At 40.3% G+C, this 19,316-nt stretch overlaps 2 protein-coding genes across 4 annotated transcripts in view; one reads left to right on the top strand and one right to left on the bottom strand.

Annotated features, from left to right (window-relative positions):
* Positions 1 to 1,669, bottom strand: part of SSH2 (slingshot protein phosphatase 2) — a 295,182-nt gene extending 293,513 nt beyond the window's left edge. For all 3 annotated transcript variants that reach the window (XM_003931451.4, XM_074388423.1, XM_074388424.1), the window contains exon 1: positions 1,388 to 1,669. In XM_003931451.4, the coding sequence (XP_003931500.3) occupies positions 1,388 to 1,450 (63 nt within the window). In that variant the 5' untranslated portion in view covers positions 1,451 to 1,669. The remainder of the gene's footprint in view (positions 1 to 1,387) is intronic.
* Positions 870 to 19,316, top strand: part of EFCAB5 (EF-hand calcium binding domain 5) — a 142,337-nt gene continuing 123,890 nt past the window's right edge. The window contains exons 1-3 of the mRNA XM_074388426.1: positions 870 to 986; positions 13,332 to 13,394; positions 14,647 to 14,731. Coding sequence (XP_074244527.1) covers positions 984 to 986; positions 13,332 to 13,394; positions 14,647 to 14,731 — 151 coding nt within the window. The 5' untranslated portion in view covers positions 870 to 983. The remainder of the gene's footprint in view (positions 987 to 13,331; positions 13,395 to 14,646; positions 14,732 to 19,316) is intronic.

Genomic DNA, 19,316 nt, shown 5'->3' with positions numbered 1-19,316 from the left:
ATCTCAGTTCTATTCTCTGAAACAACACAAGGTATCTTAACCTTTGAAATATAATCGCTTATTGAATTAAGATATAGTTGTCAGTTTGTTCACACAAAATGCAATGAAAGTGCAGAAAAGAAGAAACCACAACCATACACAACAAAATTTTGAAATTCAGGAAGCTATACTGAAATCACAAGCCAACAAATTTCAGGATATCAAAGCTCACACCTCAGTCAACTTACAAATATTAAGAGTAACCTGATTTTTTTTTCAAGTGGAAACTGGTACAGTGTTTACTAAATATCTTTTTTTTTTTTTTTTTTTTTGCAACTTGATACTACTAAATCCATCAATACAGTTTTAAAAATTACAGTTCTGTAGGAAGTTCAAGGTGGTTTTCCCGGTTGCTTGCATTTTCATTCAGTCTATTTCTCTCTAAAACATCTGGGTGTTTGTTTTTCAAAGCCCATTTGCCCCACTGGTGCAATATGTTGTTTTTAAAAATAAATATTTTCAAAAACGAAGCCTAAGAGAATGGAGTGTAAAAGAGTGGGGGTGGGGTGAGGAGAGAAGGCAAAGACGGGCCCAGCGGGGAAAGGCTGGCTACTGTGTATTTTCCTTCTGGGAGCATGCTTTATTGGCACAGGCATCTGAGGTAACGAGCCATACAAACACGACTAAGAACAAGAACGGTCATGAGCAATGAGTATAAAGCATAAATATCTGTAAGACGGAAATATTTTGGCACTGATCACCAAGCAGTACCAGATGCTTAGGGACCTCACAGAGGAAAGGTAAGAGATCCAAGAAACAGAGATCAATGCCACCCTTTGGGGAGAGGGGGAGGAGGGAGAAACCAAGGAGTAACTACGGTTGGGCAGTTCAAAGCCTGAACAGTACGGAGCACAAGAAAGCCAGCAAGTGACTAGGGGAAGGCGCACACCCTGGCGAGTCCGAAGAAGGGAGTGCAATGTGCAAATACTGAACGGGTCCATGAAATGGTATGGGTAAGAGATGTGCGTGTGGGTAAGGGGCAACGCGGGAGGCTCACGGTCCCCTCCCTGCAGCAAAGCAACAGAGGGTAAAAGAAGGGGGAGGGTGAAAAGCAAGAATGACTCATTACCAGAAGGAAGTGCTCAAGCCATAGGGAGGCATGCCGCAGGGGATTTCAGGGCGAGGATTGTGAGGAGCTAGGTGCTCAGGGTGATGGGGGCAAAAAATCAACGTCTCGTAGTTCCTGCTGCTCGTCTTTAAGATGGGGGTGTGGGGGGTTCGCGGCAGCCGAGTGCCAAGGCCTGGGAAGCGGCGCAGCGCGTGCGCAGTGGGGTTCGGCGGGACCCGCTGAGGCAAAGCGGAGCCGCAGTGACAGAAGCCAGCGGAGCGGCCGCCAGGAAGGACTCACCGAGGCGCAGGGGCTGGAGGTGGTGCTGGGGGTAGGTGACCGCTGGACCGTGACCAAAGCCATCTAGGCGCTGCTGGGTTGTTCCGGGCAGGGCATTCTTGTCCTGAGTGTGGGGGGCGAGAGGGTGACGGAGCCGGGATGGGGAAAGGGGTGCGGGGTGGGGGTGAAGGGAACGGGGAGGAGGAGGAGGCCGCGGGAACGGCTGCAGACTCCGCACCCACCACCAGACTCTCGCCGACTGACGCGCGGAACGGGCGGCGGGCGGGCGGGCGGTTCGGCAGCTGCGGGGCACAATGAGCGCTCCCAGTGCGCAGGCGCCACCTGTCAGCTACCGCCTCTCCCCTCAGCGCGCGCCGCCGCCTCTTCGTAACCCTTGAGTTGCCGGAAGCCGGTCGAGTGCGTGCGCCTCCGGCCGCCGCCCACTCCTGGGTTGCCTCCTTCGCGCTGGAAACGCGCGGTTTGTCCGCGCGGGGTGCTGTGGAGTGGGGTGGGGGAAGGGGCCAAGGGGAGCCAGCCGGGTGAGGGGTCCCAGGGCGCGGGGGCCGCTGGAGTCCTCACTCCTGAGAGACAACCATTTTCTGAGGTGGGGCGGCGCACAGCTTAAGCAACCTTAGGAAAAAGCGGCTGAGGTGAAAATCCTGAAGCAACCTGGTGGGAACGGGCTCCGCGGGGTTTCAAACCCTCTCACTGGGCGCGGACAGGACTGGGGTAGACCAGTTTACCCCCGTCGCCCCGGTTGTCGGGGGCTTTTCTTGAACTTTACCGCCCTTCCGTCCATGTTTTATGATGAGACTTCTGGAAAGAAAACCATTTTCCGTTTGATGCCCTGGAAAGGTTAGTGGTACCCTCATGCCTCCTTCTATTGCCTGTCTAAAGACTCATTCATTATTGCTGAGGAAAGAGGAGCTGAGTGCGCCCGGGAGTCCGAGGAAGCCGGGCTCGCGGAGTCGCGAGGGTCCAGCCTCCTATTGACCTCCCACTTGCCTCCTGCTGTGAAGACGGTCTCTTAATTAAACAGGATTTGCTCGTTAAGCTTTCTTCTCCTTCGTGTCTAAACGTCATTATTTCATAGACCTGTGTAAAAATGTAGATTAAAAGATATTTTAAGGGAATGATTTTCTCAGAGGTAAACTGCCAGCAGAACATAAGCCAAGAATGTAAAGGAAAATCAAGATTAAAAAGGAAAAAAAAAAAAAAATCACACAATGCAAATACCGCTGATTACTTACACAAAGAAAGAGGGTTGACAAAGCTTTTTCTCAGTTTGAGTGGATGAGCTGGTAAATACCACCGTACATATCAAAGCTGTAGAAAACACACACACTCGGGAGTTTGCAGTTATTAAAACCCACCCCCTCCTGTTTATCACTCAAACACTCTTGGATCTCGTTTCTCCTTTTAAACTGACAGGGCTGTCATGAGCTCTTTCTGGCTGCTGTACGGTTAAATGCCACAAGAGTCCTCTGTGCTGAGCCTTTGTTCTCTCCCTGGGGCCCTGTGGTTGAAATAATTAGCAGGGAGGTTCCATCAAGAATCAGACACTGAGGGTCCCTGTACTGTACAGTCCTATATAGAGTGTAGTGCAGGGAAGCCAGCTGGTAGGCGTTTGCCCCCTGGTGGTGATCAGGGGTGCCTGTGAGGCAAAATTAAACAAAGATGGATGGTTCACAGATTAAACAATCTGACTGTTTTTTCCAGAGCTCCGTAGTAAACAGGAAAAGAGAAGGCAAGGTTCAGAAGTAAGAACTTTGAACCAATGCATGGGAGACCAAACAGGAAACTAGACACATAGCCAAGAAATACACATAGCTGGAAGCTGAATGAACTCAAATAAATGAAATATATGTGGCTTATGAACCAAAATATTATTCTAGAAAAAGTAATATTCAAATCCGTAGGTCTTCTTACTGACTCAGGGACGACAGCACTGATTATCTACTTATTCATGGTAACATACTCTTAAGAAATTCTTTTGGAAGATGAAAGGCTTAAGCCCATTATCCTTGCAGTGAGAAAGAGCACTACCATAGGAATCAGAAGACCTGGTTTCTAGTCCCAGCTCTAAAACCTTATGTAAATGGCTTGAACTTTTTGAGCTTTAATTCCTTTATCTCTACAATGGAACCCTAACTCACAGGATTCTTGAGATAATGTATGGTAAAGTGCAGTATAAACTGTAAAGCCTTCTATGTAATTAAGATAACTTTTTTTCTTTCTTTCTTTCTTTTTTTTTTTTTTTTTTTTTTTTTTGAGACGGAGTATCGCTGTCGTTACCCAAGCTGGAGTGCACTGGTGCGATCTCAGCTTACTGCAACCTCTGCCTCCCGGGTTCAAGAGATTCTCCTGTCTCAGCCTCCCAAGTAGCTGGGATTACAGACGTGTACCACCACGCCCGGCTAAGTATTTATTTTAGGTGGAATTTCACTTTTCTTGCCCAGGCTGCAGTGCTATGGCGTGATCTCTGCTCACCACAATCTCCGCCTCCGACTTCAAGCGATTTTCTTGCCTCAGCCTCCCGAGTAGACATACACCACCACGTTTGTATTTTTAGTAAAGACAGGGTTTCTTCATTTTGGTCAGGCTGGTCTTGAACTCCTGATCTCAGGTGATCCACCCGCCTCCGCCTCCCAAAGTGCTGGGATTACAGCTGTGAGCCACCGAGCCCGGCCTATTTCGCCTACTATTAAGACAAAGAATGACGGCCAGTGAAGTAAAAGAAGTAGGCCAGACGTGGTGGCTCACATTTGTAATTCCAGCACTTTGGGAGGCCGAGGTTGGTGAATCACAAGGTCAGGAGATGGAGACCATCCTGGCTAACATGGTGAAACACCGTCTCTACTAAAAATACAAAAATTAGCCAGGTGTGGTGTTGCACATCTGTAATCCCAGCTACTGGGGAGGCTGAGGCAAGAGAATCCCTTGAACTCAGGAGGCGGAGGTTGCAGTGAGCCAAGATTGCACCACTGCCCTCCAGCCTGGCAACAGAGCTAGACTCCATCTTAAAGAAAAAAAATTGTAGGAGAAGTAGATTAGTGGTCAAGACATGTTTCATCTGTAGGTAAGTGTAGAACATTTTTGTTCCACATATCTAAGGTGATAAAATTCTGATCAAAATTGAATTCACATGGTTTGTAGCAGGAAGTTACAAATTCACATAATAAAACTTCCTTTTATCAGGAAGTTAATTTATTAATTTTCAGGGAAAATATCTCTTCTTGGTATATACCTTTTAAGTAAATGAAGATTTGGAAACCATTGGTGCATGTTCATTAATTTATTTACTAATAATTGAGAAAATATTTATGGAATGTGTATCATATACTACACACTGCTTTAAGAACAAGACAAATGTTTACCTGCTTCTTAGGGGCTCAAATCCAATTAGCAGGGGAAAACACATCAGCAAATAATTAGAGCATAATTTAGTGGTACCATGGCTTCTGTCACCTCTACTAGGAGACAAAGGAGATATGTAGAAATACAAGAGAAGTCTATATATGTACAAAGTTCTACAGAAACAAGAGAAGGTCTGGGCAAATGCCCTTTTTATGATTTTGGCTTTCAGGCTTTGTCTGCAGATCCCAATATAGTCACTTTGTGAACGGAGCTGGACCACAGTGAGCATTTGATGAAATCTATGCTCTGTGCCCCACTTATACCTATTCTTCCCTAGGCTTCACCCTGGTTCCTGCTAGGTCTTCTGGTGATCTGAGATAGGAAATATCTTGTAATAGAGTGAAGATCCTAGGATCCTCTTACTATTCTAGCTGAGTTTGTGGGGAGAGAGGCCAAGAGCAGGAGTCCCAAAAGAGGGAGCCAAAGAGACAAAAGTCCTCCTAGTTCTATTTACAGCACTTTCACTCTTCCCATCTATGATACTGGAGGCCTGGTTGTACCACTGGAGTCCATTTAACTCTTAACTTGTATCAGTACTTCTTCCAGGGTGAAATTATAGGGGAGCTTGAAATCTCTGAGATCAGCTGGTTCTTAAGCTTTGAGAACCTGATTAAAACTATTGACCTTCTCTCCAGAAAGATGTACTTGCATATTTCTCATACTCACTAAAACCTATCAAAGAACCCCAGGTTAAGAATTCTTATCTAAATGTTAAAGTGGTGGTCCTAAACCTTTTTTTTTTCACATCATGACATCCATAGAAATAATATTTGTACAGCACAGTGGGATAAATTAAAGGGGATTTGGAGGCAACTAACTACATGGGGCTTGGTGAAAAAAATTGTTCTCTTTATATTACTTACTTTTAATGAGAAAACTAAAATAGACATATTAAGGATGACACTAAATATAGAATTTGTTTAAGTTTCCCAATAAAGTTGTCTCAAAATTTAATGTAAAACCTGAGATCACTTCTGTAAACATGACTTTTTTTTAATAGAAGATTTTATGATTGAAATGACTGCACGCAGTTCTTGAATGAGATAGTTTAACAGTGATCTCTTCAAATTCTTGGTGGTCATTATTGACGAGAACTTGGTTCATAGTTCAAGTAGGTGATAAAAAATGTAAACAATTTTCATAACAATTCAAAATTTGAGTATAAATTATAATTGATAATATATCCGCATGATCACAGGATATTTCCTTATTACATTTGTCAGTTGGCTTTGTCTATAGATCCCAATTTCCCAACTGGCAAATGTAATGAGGAAATATTCTGTGATAATGTGACTAGATTTAGAATCTACCCAAACACTTTTCATGTCAAGCATATATTGCAAAATATTGATAAAGGTCTAATTTGCAGAGTATGATTGTGTTATTAGAGCAATAATTTTGAACCTAACTTGAACATAACTAAAAGGGCGTATCAGATATAAACAAAAGGAAGAATTCTATACATATGAAGAGAGAGATTGTGAGCTGAGTTCATTTGGAGTATCAAGCAGGCCTCCCTGCCTTTCCTGACCTTATCTGAAACTGTGAGTCCTGCTCCTTTGGCACCTGGAACATGCTCCAAACCTGAGAGTTTATGATAGGTAAAAATGTGTACTACAATTGTCTTGTGAAGGTGATGACCTGGTGGTAGAATACTCCTTGCCTCTGCTCGGCAAGAACTTCATTGTGCTGTCCACCAGCAGGACTATGGGTATGTTAGGGTGAGTTATCACACCCTGATTTGGGGGTGCTGCTTCAGGCCAGTGTGATCTAGAGATTACCTAGATGTATCAACCACTCCAGTTATTTTAGGTAACTCCTCAGGCTGAATAGATCCCTGTCTTGCAATGTATCTGTAACTCATTCATTGCATACCAAATGAAGTATTTCACTTAAAAAATTTATAGCTTATATAGCCACCCTTAAGAGAGAGAAAAAAAAAAGTGAGTCAAAAAGAGACAAGAAATTATGACCCTATCCTTGATAATACAATCCCTTATATTTGCAACAACTTGGGCATAGTTATAAGTATAAATTAATATAGCACAGATAGAATATATAAGAGCTGAGAGCAACTTGAGTATTATTGAGTTGTGTGTTACCTTCACTTGGTTAGATTTTCTCTGAAGTTTTATAAAGTCTTTAACCTTTACTACTTTATTTAACTGTGTCCAGACAGGAGACAGAAACCACACCAGCTTGGGTCGGGTGTGGTGGCTCATGCATTTAATCCCAGCATTTTCGGAGGCTGAGGCAGGAGGATTGCATGAGTCCAGTAATTTAAGAGCACCCTGGGCAACATAGTGAGACCTCATCTCTCCAAAACATACAAAAATTAGCCAGGAGTGGTGGTACACACCTGCAGTCCTAGCTACTCAGGAGGCTGAGGTGAACTGTGATTGCCCCATTATACTCCAGCCTGGTTACAGAGCAAGACCTTGTCTCAAAAAAAAAAAAAAAAAGGAAAGAAAGAAAGAAAAAAGAAAGAAAGAAAGAAAGAAACTCTACCAGTTATTTGCTAAGGAATTTTATCACAGAATTAATAACTAGATATAAAGTTATAAAGTAGATAACTAAAAAAGTAAAAAGAGAAATCTAAGTTATCACAGAGGTGAGTAATTCCTCCCATCTTAAGGGCTAGGGAAGAAAAAGGAAGCAAAGGGAAAAATTTAGAAGAGTTGCCCCACAGAGCTAAAACTAAGGTCTCTGAGGAGAAAGTGCTGCTCAGCTGGTGTTAGTGCCTCTGTGCTTAGAGCGGGGTTTATGGCATCCAGGGGTCTGGGACACAGATTTCTGAAACAGGAGCATGGCTGGTAGTGTTGCCTTAGAGTAATAAAAATTATACAACTATAGAAAAACTACAAACTGGATTCAGCTGTTGCTACAAAAAAAGAAATGCTGCTACCAGGATGAAGAAGCATCACTAGGTGAAGCACACAAGAACGAAAACGCCACAAGAAGCAGTCAGGAGGAGGTAGACAGGAAGGAACAAGTCTCTTGTCTTCCCTTTGGTGTGGGCTGTCCCTCTGGTGCCCCAGTTAGCGTAATATAATAAAGCCAGCTGGTAAGGCAAAGCAATATGATTTTCGGGGTCTCAGCTTCAGCAACAAAGAAGAGTAAAAATAGATGAATTTGGAGATGAGACAATAATTTAGTAACTGGCACTTGATGGATATGAAAATTGATGCCAGAATGGAATTTATCTCCCATCCTCTGGTTTGCATATATCTCTTAAAGACAGTTAAAGACCTTGCTACTTCTTGCTCCTTGGATACAATCTGCATACTTTCATCAATGTGATGCTGACTGGGAAGTCAAGATGCTCAGTATCTCTGTGGGCTATATTATGGCAGAGAGCAAGAGAAATGATGCAGCCCTGAAAAAAGACTGTGAATGGATATTGTTGGCCCTGCCAAGTAAAATCGTACTGCTTCAGGTGTTTCTTGCCAATTTATATGGAAAAAATAAGCATTTTCAAGGACAATAGCTACATAGCAGGTGCCAAGGGCTATGTTGATTTGCTCCAATAAAGATACTACATATGGAAGAGGAAGTGCAAGAGGAGGCCCTTCATGCTATAATAGTCCTTATTCCAGAATCAGAGAACCAACACAGAGATTCTGCGAGTTACTAGTGTCTCTGTTCTAATTATATATTCAGGACTGATGTCACCACAGGGTGATTCTATGGCCCTACTAAAACACTGTGATTCAAACTTGAGTTAAGACTCCATCTGGCAGCTGGACACAAGTCCCCACTTAACCTTATGGACTGAAGTGGTATTTTGGATCCCCAGGATTAATATCAATTTAGAATCAGTTTTCAGATATCTCTGAAAAATCTGGATATTCCTTTTCCCTAGCACAAAATCATTTTAGGAAATGGCCACCAATCTCTGTGGAGAAGATTTAGAGAAAGATTTTTCAGTATATACTACTGGCAATGCTAGAGAGCTCTTTCTCAAAGGGACCCACCTTTCCTTTCAATTAAGGAACTGGGTGAGAGGTTGGAACTCTCTACTGTGGTGACTAAAATTATATTTTTGGTGCTCATATAGTCAGAACTTGGAGACATTTGGGGTTTGGTTCCAGACCACTACAATAAAGAGAACATCACAATAAAGTGAGTCACATGAATTTTTGGTTTCCCAATGCATATATAAAAGTTATGTTTATAATACAGTCTATTAAGTATGAAGTAGCATTATGTCTTAAAAAAAGATGTGCATATCTTAATTTAAAAATACTCTTTTTTTTGCTAAGAAATGCTAACAATCATATGAGCCTTTAGCCAGTCAAAATATTTTTGCTGATGGAGGGTCTTGCATCAATGTGATAAATGCTGACTGAAAAGAGTAGTGGTTGCTGAAGTTTGAGCTGGCTGTGGCAGTATCTTAAAAATAAGACAACTGAGGCTGGGCACAGTAGCTCACGCCTGTAATCCCAGCACTTTGGGAGGACAAGGAGGGCAGATCATGAGGTCAGGAGTTCGAGACCAATCTGACCAACATGGAGAAACTCTGTCTCTACTAAAAGTATAAAAATTAGCCAGGTGCAGGGATGTATGCCTGTAATCCCAACTACTCAGGAGGCTGAGGCAGGAGAATCGCTTGAACCTGGGAGGTGGAGGTTGCAATGAGCCAAGATCATGCCATTGCATGCCAGCCTGGGCAACAAGAGCAAAACTCTGTCTCAAAAAAAAAAAAAAAAGACAACTGAGTCAGGAGGCTGAGGCAGGAGAATCGCTTGGACTCAGGAGGCAGAGGTTTCAGTGAGCCAAGGTCATGCCACTGCACTCCAGCCTGGGCGACAGAGGAGACTTCATCTCAAAAATAAATAAATAAATAAGACAACTGAGTTTGACACATTGATTGACTCTTCCTATCATGAATGATTTCTCTGTAACATTCGATGCTATTTGATAACTTTTTACCCACAGTGGAACTACTTTCAAAATTAGAATCAGTCCTGTCAAACCCTACCACTGCTTCATCAACTAAATTTATGTAGTATTCTGTTTGTTGCCATTTCAGCGTTCACAGTGTCTTCACCAGGAGTGATTCCATCTTAAGAAACTGCTTTCTTGGCCCGTCTAGAAGAAGACACTCCTTATTCATTCAAGTTTTATCATGAGATTGCAGCAGTTCACTCATATCTTCAGGCCTCACTTCTAATTCTAGTTCTCTTGCTATTTCCATTACGTCTGCAGTTACTTCCTCCACTGAAGTCCTGGAGCCCTCGAAGTCATCAGTGAGGGTTGGAATCAACTTCTTCCAAACTCTGTTAATGCTGATACTTTGACTTCCTCCCATGAATCACAAATGTTCTTAATGACAACTAGAATGGTGAATACCTTCCAGAAGGTTTTCACTTTACTTTGCTCAAATCAATCAAAATAATCACTATCTATGGAAGCTATAGCCTTATGAAATGTATTTCTCAAATAAGACTTGAAAATTGAAATTGGTCTTTGATCCATGGGCTGCAGAATGGATTCTGTGTTAGCAGGCATAGGAATAACATTAATCACCTTGTACATTTCCATCAGCGTGCTTAGGTGACCAGGTGCACTGTCAATGAGCAGTAATATTTAGAAAGGAATTTATTTTCCTGAACAGTAGATCTCAGTGGTATATTTAAAATATTCTATAAACCATACTGTAAACAGATGTGCTGTAATTCAGACTTGGTTATTCCATTTATAGCAGGCGTCCCCAAACTACGGCCTGCGGGCCGCATGTGGCCCTCTGAGGCCATTTATCCGGCCCCCCACCGCACTTCAGGAAGGAGCACCTCTTTCATTGGTGGTCAGTGAGAGGAGCACAGTATGTGGCGGCCCTCCAACGGTCTGAGGGACAGTGAACTGGCCCCCTGTGTAAAAAGTTTGGGGACGCCTGATTTATAGGGTAGAGACACAATACATTTTGCATAATTCTTAAAGACTAGGATTTTTGAAATGATAAATGAGCATTGGTTTCACCTTAAAGTCACCAGCTACATTAGCCCCAAACAAGAGAGTAAGCCTGTCCTGTGAAGCTTGGAAGCCAGACATTGACTTCTCTCCAGCTATGAAAATCCTAGATAGCATCTTCTTCCAATAGAGGGCTGTTTTGTCTGCATGGAAAATTCATTGTTTAGTGTAGTTACCTTCATTGATGATCTTAGATCTTTTGGAAAACTTGCTGTAGCTTCTACATCAGCACTTGCAGCTTCACCTTGCACTTTTAAGTCATGACTTCTTTCCCTAAACTCCATAAACCAACCTCTGCTAGTTTCCAGCTTTTCCTCTGCAGCTTTCTCCCCTCTCTCAGCCTTCATGGAATTGAAGAGAGTTAGGCCCTTGCTCTGGATTGGGCTTTCGCTTAAGGGAATGTTGCCGCTGACTTGATCTTCTATCTAGACCACTAACACATTCTCCATATCCGCATATCTGCTACATGAATGCTTCAAACACTTTTTGAACCTTGAGTGTTTGTCCCTTCTGCTTCAAATATCCTTGTTCCATTGTTCCCTCTGCCTCAAATACCCTTCTCCTTCATTTATACAAAAATTTTCTTACTAGTGTTTTACTATTGCAAAAACTTCCCTAACTACCCTGGGAAAATTAATTGCTTATTCCTCTGTTCCTTAACATTTTGTGTGCACCTCTACTCTTGTGCTTGGCGGATTGAATTGCATATCTTTCTCTCACTAAACTGGGAACTCTTTACGGCAGGTCTTATTCATCCTTTTAAGCCCCAACATTTGCCTGCATATAGAAAGCACCCAATAAAGGCTTATTGAGTTGAATTTATCTGAGTTCATCCAAACTAAAGAGATTTTAAAAGGAGTGGAAGAAAGCTTCTCAGCAATTTCAGGAGATGGACACCATAAGCAAAGAAATGAGGTTGTGAGAATATACAGTTAGGATCTATCACATCAATTTATTTTCTATTATCTATTATTCAGTAAGCACTTCAAAAAGGTTTTGAGCCAGTCATTTTTAAATGTTGGAAACTGTTGTCTCCAAATGCAGTACTTTTGGTTTATTTAGCTAGAAGATGTGGTATGTTGATAAAAAGAAAAGGGAATAGCTGGGTGCGATGACTCATGCCTGTAATCCCAGCACTTTGGGAGGCTGAGGTGGGCAAATCACTTGAGGTCAGAAGTTTGAGTCCAGCCTGGCCAACATGGTGAAATCCCGTCTCTACTAAACATACAAAAATTAGCCAGGTATGGTGGTGGGCACTTGTAGTGCCAGCTACTTGAGAGGCTGAGGCAGGAGGATTGCTTGAACCCAGGAGATGGAGTTTGCAGTGAGCTGAGATTGCGCCACTGCACTCCAGCCTGGGTGACAGAGTGAGACTCTGTCTCAAAAAAAAAAAAAAAAAAAAAAAGTGAGAGCATTAGATACATACTATTTCAAATTACAGTCTCTCTAGACTGTAACTGTCCTGGAGGCAGAGACTGTGTGAATATAATTTACTCTTTACATAACACCTAGCTCATATATATACAAACTCTTAAATGATTTTTGGCATGGCAGTGATTTGATAATCTGTGAATCTACAGTCATTTGCAGTAAAGTGAGGATCTGATAATTATTTATTTTAATACCTCAAAATGAATAAATAAACCAGTTAAGTAATATTCTTCTCGAATTCTCCCTTGCCAAAAAATGCTTTTTAGAGATACCATTATTCTATTCTCTGTCTACCTTTCTTGCATGAATTAGGTAGCCATAAAAGTTTCACTTTACCTCACCTTGTTATCTAAAAAATTAATGAGGATGGCAATCATGTTAAAAAATGCAATTACAATACTATTGCTTTATTTTTTTTAAATGATAATAGTGATGATTACTATGGTGTGTTTCCTTGTCTCCCTGAGTGCTGATCTAGCTTTGGTCAGTAACCAACAGTCATAACAGTAGTACAGTTGGAAAAGTTCAGCAGTTGAGAATTTATCATTTGATAGAATTGTGGGGCAAGGTGAGGGTAGCAGTGAGGGAGATTTTTGATCCTCTGGAGTACTTTGTGTTGTTTATTAATATTTTATTTCTTTTTATTATTAATACTGGTCTAGTAATATTCTTCTATACCATTTAGGATATCTTTTTGGAGTCCAGATGAATAAGTCAGCATCTCAAGAGGAAGTCAAACCTGCTCAGGTTCTTGTCCTACACAGGTTTCTTACATTTATGAGAAGATTTGAGATTTAGTATTCTTGCGAAAAGTGAGATGCAATATCATAGTCTATCATTTAATTATTTCTCTTTTTAGTTGAAATATTCTGCATCAGGTTTTGACAAAAATGCTGAAAAGGGGGTCAAAATAATAGTTGAGTCACGGAGACCTGTTACTAGTTGTTGGCATTCCTTGATTATATATAAAAGTCTGTTACTGTTTGAATTTGTTGATACAACTACTTTGTGTAATTTTATTTGACATAATATTTACTCATTATGTGAAATTTTTAAAAATAAAAAGCTTACTGTATTGAAGTACAAGACAGTAGTTTAATCTGGAGCTCCTTTTGAATACCACTTACCAACTCTGTTTCCATTTCAGGAAAATGGAAAAGAAGACAAAGACAGGAAATGGGACTCTACTGAAGTGAAAGAGCTTCATGAGGTAGAGTTGGCATAAATAAATCAGCTCTTAATAGTGGAGAATAAACTAGATAAATAAATTTTCTTATAAAAAAAGAAAAGAAAAGATGCAGATATTCAAAAAGATAAGTAAAATTGCAAAAGGAAAAATTCATGTTGATTATTAAGCTGATTCATTTGAGTAAGTTGCAGGAAACTTCCAAAGACAGGCAAATTATTTGTGAAGAGCTGTTAAAAATTACAGATAAATAAAGACTGCTTTCTAAAGTTACCCTAAAAACTGTAACCACCAGCTTTTAGGGTCACTTTACCATCATGCTGAAAATGTAATTTCCAGGTTAATCATTTAAATAACTTTGTGTTTAAATAAATATAAGGCTACAATAAGGAAGAGCATTTCACAGAAAAGGGGAGGCAATTGAAAATAGTCCTATAGAGTTACAAGTGAGTCCTATAGATTCACAAGTGAGCTTTTAAAGTATCCTATTATCGATGGCTCACACCTGTAATCCTAGCACTTTGGGAGACCAGGGCAGGTGGATCACTCGAGATCAGGAGTTCAAGGCCAGACTGGCCAACATGGCGAAACCCCGTCTCTACTATTAATACAAAAATTATCCAGGCATGATGGTGCACACCTGTAATCCTAGCTACTTAGGAGGCCAAGGCATGAGAATCACTTGAACCCAGGAGGTCGAGTTTGCAGTGAGCCGATATTGTGCCACTGCACTTCAGTCTGGTTGACAGAGTGAAACTGCGTCTCAAAAAAAAAAATCCTATTGTCAAATTTTTTAAGTACATCAGCATGTATACAAACACTATTTTGTTGCTATTTATAAAATTAATCTTTAATTTCCTCAACTAAGATGAAATGCTTTTTCTTTTTGCCACAAATACAGGAAGTGATTCTAGTAGTAGCATTTCCAAATGCCTGATTTCCCTATGCTATGGTCTCAAATTATGTTTTTATAAAGTATTGCATAATTCAAGAATTAATGTACATCTTAAATGATATTCCTAGCGTATTACTTTGTTAGTAATAGGAAGATGTGATGACATTTTGAACCAATACATTTTATCTTGTAAATGCAGTAAACAGACTGTGATTACCTCTTTGCTTCTAATACGCAGCATTAGATCCCAGAAAAATTAACTAGGAATGTTTGGTTAACTCTTACAAAACAATTAACTTTCCTTTAATTGGGAGAATTGATACAACTCTGTGGAAAATCAAGTCACATTGAAATTGGTGATTTTTTTTTCTCTTTTCAAAGACTTTACAGACTGTACCAGATGTTCCTCTAAAAGAGGCCAGCAACAATGTGGTGGAAGAAGCAATGGATGAAATCAAATCCCAAGGTAGAGAAGTAGCCTTTCTCTTATACAATAGAATCTAAAACTGGACAGGCACAGTGGCTCACACTTGTAATCCCAACCCTTTGGGAGCCTGAGGCAGGTGGATCACCTGAGGTCAGGAGTTTGAGAGCAGCCAGGCCAATATGGTGAAACCCCATCTCTACTAAAAATACAAATAATTAGCTGGGCATGGTGGTGGGCGCCTGTAATCCCAGCTACTCTGGAGGCTGAGGCAGGAGAATCATGTGAAACCTGGGAGGTGGAGGTTGTAGTGAGCCAAGAGTGTGCCATTGCACTTTAGCCTGGGCAACAGAGCGAGACTCTGTCTTAAAAAAAAAAAAAAAAAAAAAATCTAAAACTATCACAAGAATTTTATTGGGGATGCATTCTTCAAGATTTTGCATTTTAAAGATATAATTTCAGGGAATATTTTATTTTTATTTTTTAGAGATGGATCTTGCTCTGTCACCCAGAATGAAGTGTAGTGACATGATCATAGTTCACTGCAGCCTTAAAGTCCTAGGTTCAAGTAATCCTCCTGCCTCAGCCTCCAGAGTTGCTGGGACTATGGGTATACACTACCTCACCTGGCTAGTTTTTTATCTTTTATTTTTGTAAAGACAGGGTCTTGCTATGTTGCCTGGGCTGGTCTTGATCTCCTGGCCTCAGGTGATCCTCCTGCCTCAGCCTCCAGAGTCACTGAGATTATGGGCCAGAGGTTATTTTAAATGCAATTTGGGAAGTAATTTGAAATATATTTTATTCACCTTCTATTAATGCTTTTGAGGCAATTTATGATTATCTTGTACTTAAAGAGAAAATTTATCTAAGAAAGCTGACTGACATCTAGCAGACAACCCACTAATACAATACCAAAATGAAGAACTCCAGTGATTTGGGCTGCTTATTGTCCTTGGTCCTGTTTATTGTTTTTACTCTTGTGCTTGACCATATATTTATTCCGTTTGATTCAAAGCTTGACTCCTAGCCCCATCCTTAACCCAAATTCCATATAATTATGCAGATTGAAAATTTGTAGGATTAAAAAGCCTTCAAATAAGTAGACAAGACGTTCATCTCTTTCATTATAGCTCTTTTAACTCCAAATACTTAGTGAAATGCCATACAACCAGAACTTCTTTACAATATTTAAAATTTAACAATTTTACTATAAATTTCCTTCAATTTACAAATATTGAGTGTTTAGGTGAGCTAGGGCTGAAGTATAATAATAATTATTGAAGTGTTTTCTAAACTATAAATTGATATGTAGATGCTAGTTATAATTGTTAGGTGCCGGATTTTTTTCCCTCAAAGTGTTTTTTTCTCTTTTAAGCCAATTAAGAGTAATTATTTACTATTTCTTCTTAGTAATACACATTATAATACATATTCATTAAAACCCAAACTTTCACTTGGTGTGGTGGCTCATGCCTGTAATCCCAGCACTTTGGGAGGCTAAGATGGGAGGATTACTTGAGCTCAGGAGTTCAAGACCAGCCTGGGCAACACAGCAAGATCCCATCTCTAAAAAACAAATTTTTTTAAGAGAAAAAAAAAAAGAACCAAACTTTCCTTCAAATTATACTACAAGGCTATAGTTCCTGAAATAGGATAGTACTGGTATAAAAGAAGTCACACAGACTAATGGAACAGAATAGAGAACCCAGAAACAAAGCCAAATACCTACAACCAACGGATCTTTGACAAAGCTTATGAAAACATAAACTGGGGAAAGGATACACTATTTAGTAAGTGTTCCTGGGAAAATTGGCTAGCTACATGTAGAAGAATGAAACTGGATCCCTGTCTCTCACTTTATGCAAAAATCAACTTAAGATGTATCAAAAACTTAAATTTAAGACCTGAAACCATAAAAATATCCTAGGAAAAATTCTTCTGGACATTGGCCTAGGCAAAGAATTTATAATGAAAACCACAAAAGCAAATGCAACAAAACAAAAAAAAAATAAATAAATGGGACATAATTAAACTAAAGGCTTCTGTATGGCAAAAGAAATAATCATCAGACTAAACAGACAACCCACAGAATGGAAGAAAATATTTGCAAACTATGCATCCAACAAAGAACTAATATCCAGAAACTACAAGGAACTCAGACAAATCACCAAGAAAAAAAAATCCCATCAAAAAGTGGGCAAATGACATGAGCAGACATTTCTCAAAAGAAAATATACAAATGGCCAATGAGCATACGACAAAATGCTAAACATCACTAATCATCAGGGAACTGCGAATTAAAACGACAACGAAATACCACCTTACTCCCATAAGAATGACCATTATTAAAGAGTTAAAAAAAAAATAGATGTTGGTGTGGATATGGTAAAAAGGGAATGCTTGTGCACGCTGGTGAGAATGTAAATTAGTATAACCTCTATGGAAAAGAACATAGAAATTTCTTAAAGAACTAAAAGTATATCTACCATTCAATCTAGCAGCCCTACTAATGGGTATCTACCCAAAAGAAAAAAAGTTATTAGGCCAGGCACGGTGGCTCAAGCCTGTAATCCCAGCACTTTGGGAGGCCGAGGCGGGTAGATCACAAGGTCAAGAGATCGAGACCATCCTGGTCAGCATGGTGAAACCCCATCTCTACTAAAAATACAAAACATTAGCTGGGCATGGTGGTGCATGCCTGTAATCCCAGCTACTCAGGAGGTTGAGGCAGGAGAATTGCCTGAACCCAGGAGGCAGAGGTTGCAGTGAACCGAGACCACGCCATTGCACTCCAGCCTGGGTAACAAGAGCGAAACTCCGTCTCAAAAAAAAAAAAAAAGAAAAAGAAAAAAAGTCATTATATTAAAAAGACACCTGCATGTGTATGTTTATTGCAGCATAATTCACAATTGCAAAGATATGGAACCAACCTAAGTGCCCATCAACCAATGAGTGAATAAAGAAAATATGGAATACTACTCAGCCTTAAAAAAGTATGAAATGATGTCTTTTGCAGCAACTTGGATGGAGCTGAAGACCATCATTCTAAGTGAAGTAACTCAAGAATGGAAGGCTAAATACCATATGTTTTCATTTAGAAGTGGGGAGCTAAACCATGAATATTGCAAAGGCATGCAGAGTAATATAATAGACTATGAAGACTTAGAAGGGGAAGGGTAGGAGAGGCAAGGGATTTAAAAAAACTGCATATTGGGTACAGTGTACACTACTCAGGTGACAGGTACACTAAAATGTCAGGCTTCACCACTATACAATTCATCCATGTAACCAAATATTACTTACAATTCATCCATGTAACCAAGTACCCCAAAGCTATTAAAATAAAAAAAAAATTTAAAGAACCAAACTTTTCAACACTTGTTCTCTCTTTCTTATAAACTTAGTACAGTTTTCACAGATTCACTAACTTCTAAATATTTTCTTCCTGGTAAGTCTTTACTTGTCCTCTTCTACCTGTCCCCATCTCCTGTTTTTCTGATTTTACTTCCTTATGCCAAACATCTACCATGAATACCACATACATATACTTTACCTTTATCTTAATCACTTGGGCCAGGTTTATATATTAACTCATTCATTTTATTTTTTGAAATGAAGTCTTGTTGTCCAGGTGGGTGCAGTGGTGCAATCTCAGCTCACTGCCAACTTCTGCCTCCCAAGTTCAAGCCATTTTCATGCCTCAGCTTCCCAAGTACCCATCTAATTTTTGTATTTTTAGTAGAGATGGGATTTCATCCTGTTGTCCAGGCTGGTCTTGAACTCCTGACCTCAACTGATCCACCCACCTTGGCCTCCCAAAGTGTCAGGATTACAGACTTGAGCCTCCACGCCTGGCCTAAATTAACTCATTCATTTAAAGATGCCAAACAGAATTTTGATCTACGTAATTGTTATATATTTAATTAGGTGTTCACTTTAATCAGTTTGTGGCCAAATTTGCACCTACAAAACTGTATGTATGTATTTCACCAGCTAGTCTATCACCTCCCCAGCAAACGTATCAAGCAAGAGTTTGTGGTCTTTCCTCTTCTTGTACTTTCAGTTTCTCTTATTGCTTTTCAATGTATGGTAGAGAGAAATGTGTTTTGTTTAAATCTGTTTATCCCAGTATATGATATGTACTGAAAACACTGCAGTTGCTTATTCTGATATCAAACACAATGCAGTGTACTTATTTATTAAATGAACAGTCACTATGAAACCTTTTATTCTAGAGCCTTCCTTTGTGAATGTGTGTGTACATCTGGGTATATACAAAATAGGAAGAGGAACTATTATTGCAATTTCTTTCTTTCTTTTTTTTTTTTTTTTTTTTTGAGATAGAGTTTCGCTCTGTTGCCCAGGCTGGAGTGCAATGGTACAATCTTGACTCACCGCAACATCTGCCTCCCAGGTTCAAGCGATTCTCCTGCCTCAGCCTTCCGAGTAGCTGGGATTACAGGCATGCACCACCATGCCCAGCTAATTTTGTGTTCTTAGTAGAGACGAGGTTTCTCCATGTTGGTCAGGCTGGTCTCAAACTCCTGACCTCAGGTGATCTGCCCGCCTTGGCCTCCCAAAGTGCTGGGATTATAGGCATGAGCCACTGTGCCTGGTCTGTTACTGC

This window comes from Saimiri boliviensis, chromosome 17 (assembly GCF_048565385.1).
Source record: "Saimiri boliviensis isolate mSaiBol1 chromosome 17, mSaiBol1.pri, whole genome shotgun sequence".
Classification (NCBI taxonomy): Eukaryota; Metazoa; Chordata; class Mammalia; order Primates; family Cebidae; genus Saimiri; species Saimiri boliviensis.
Note: the sequence above shows the minus strand (reverse complement) of the source record. Positions and strands in the feature narration are given on the sequence as shown.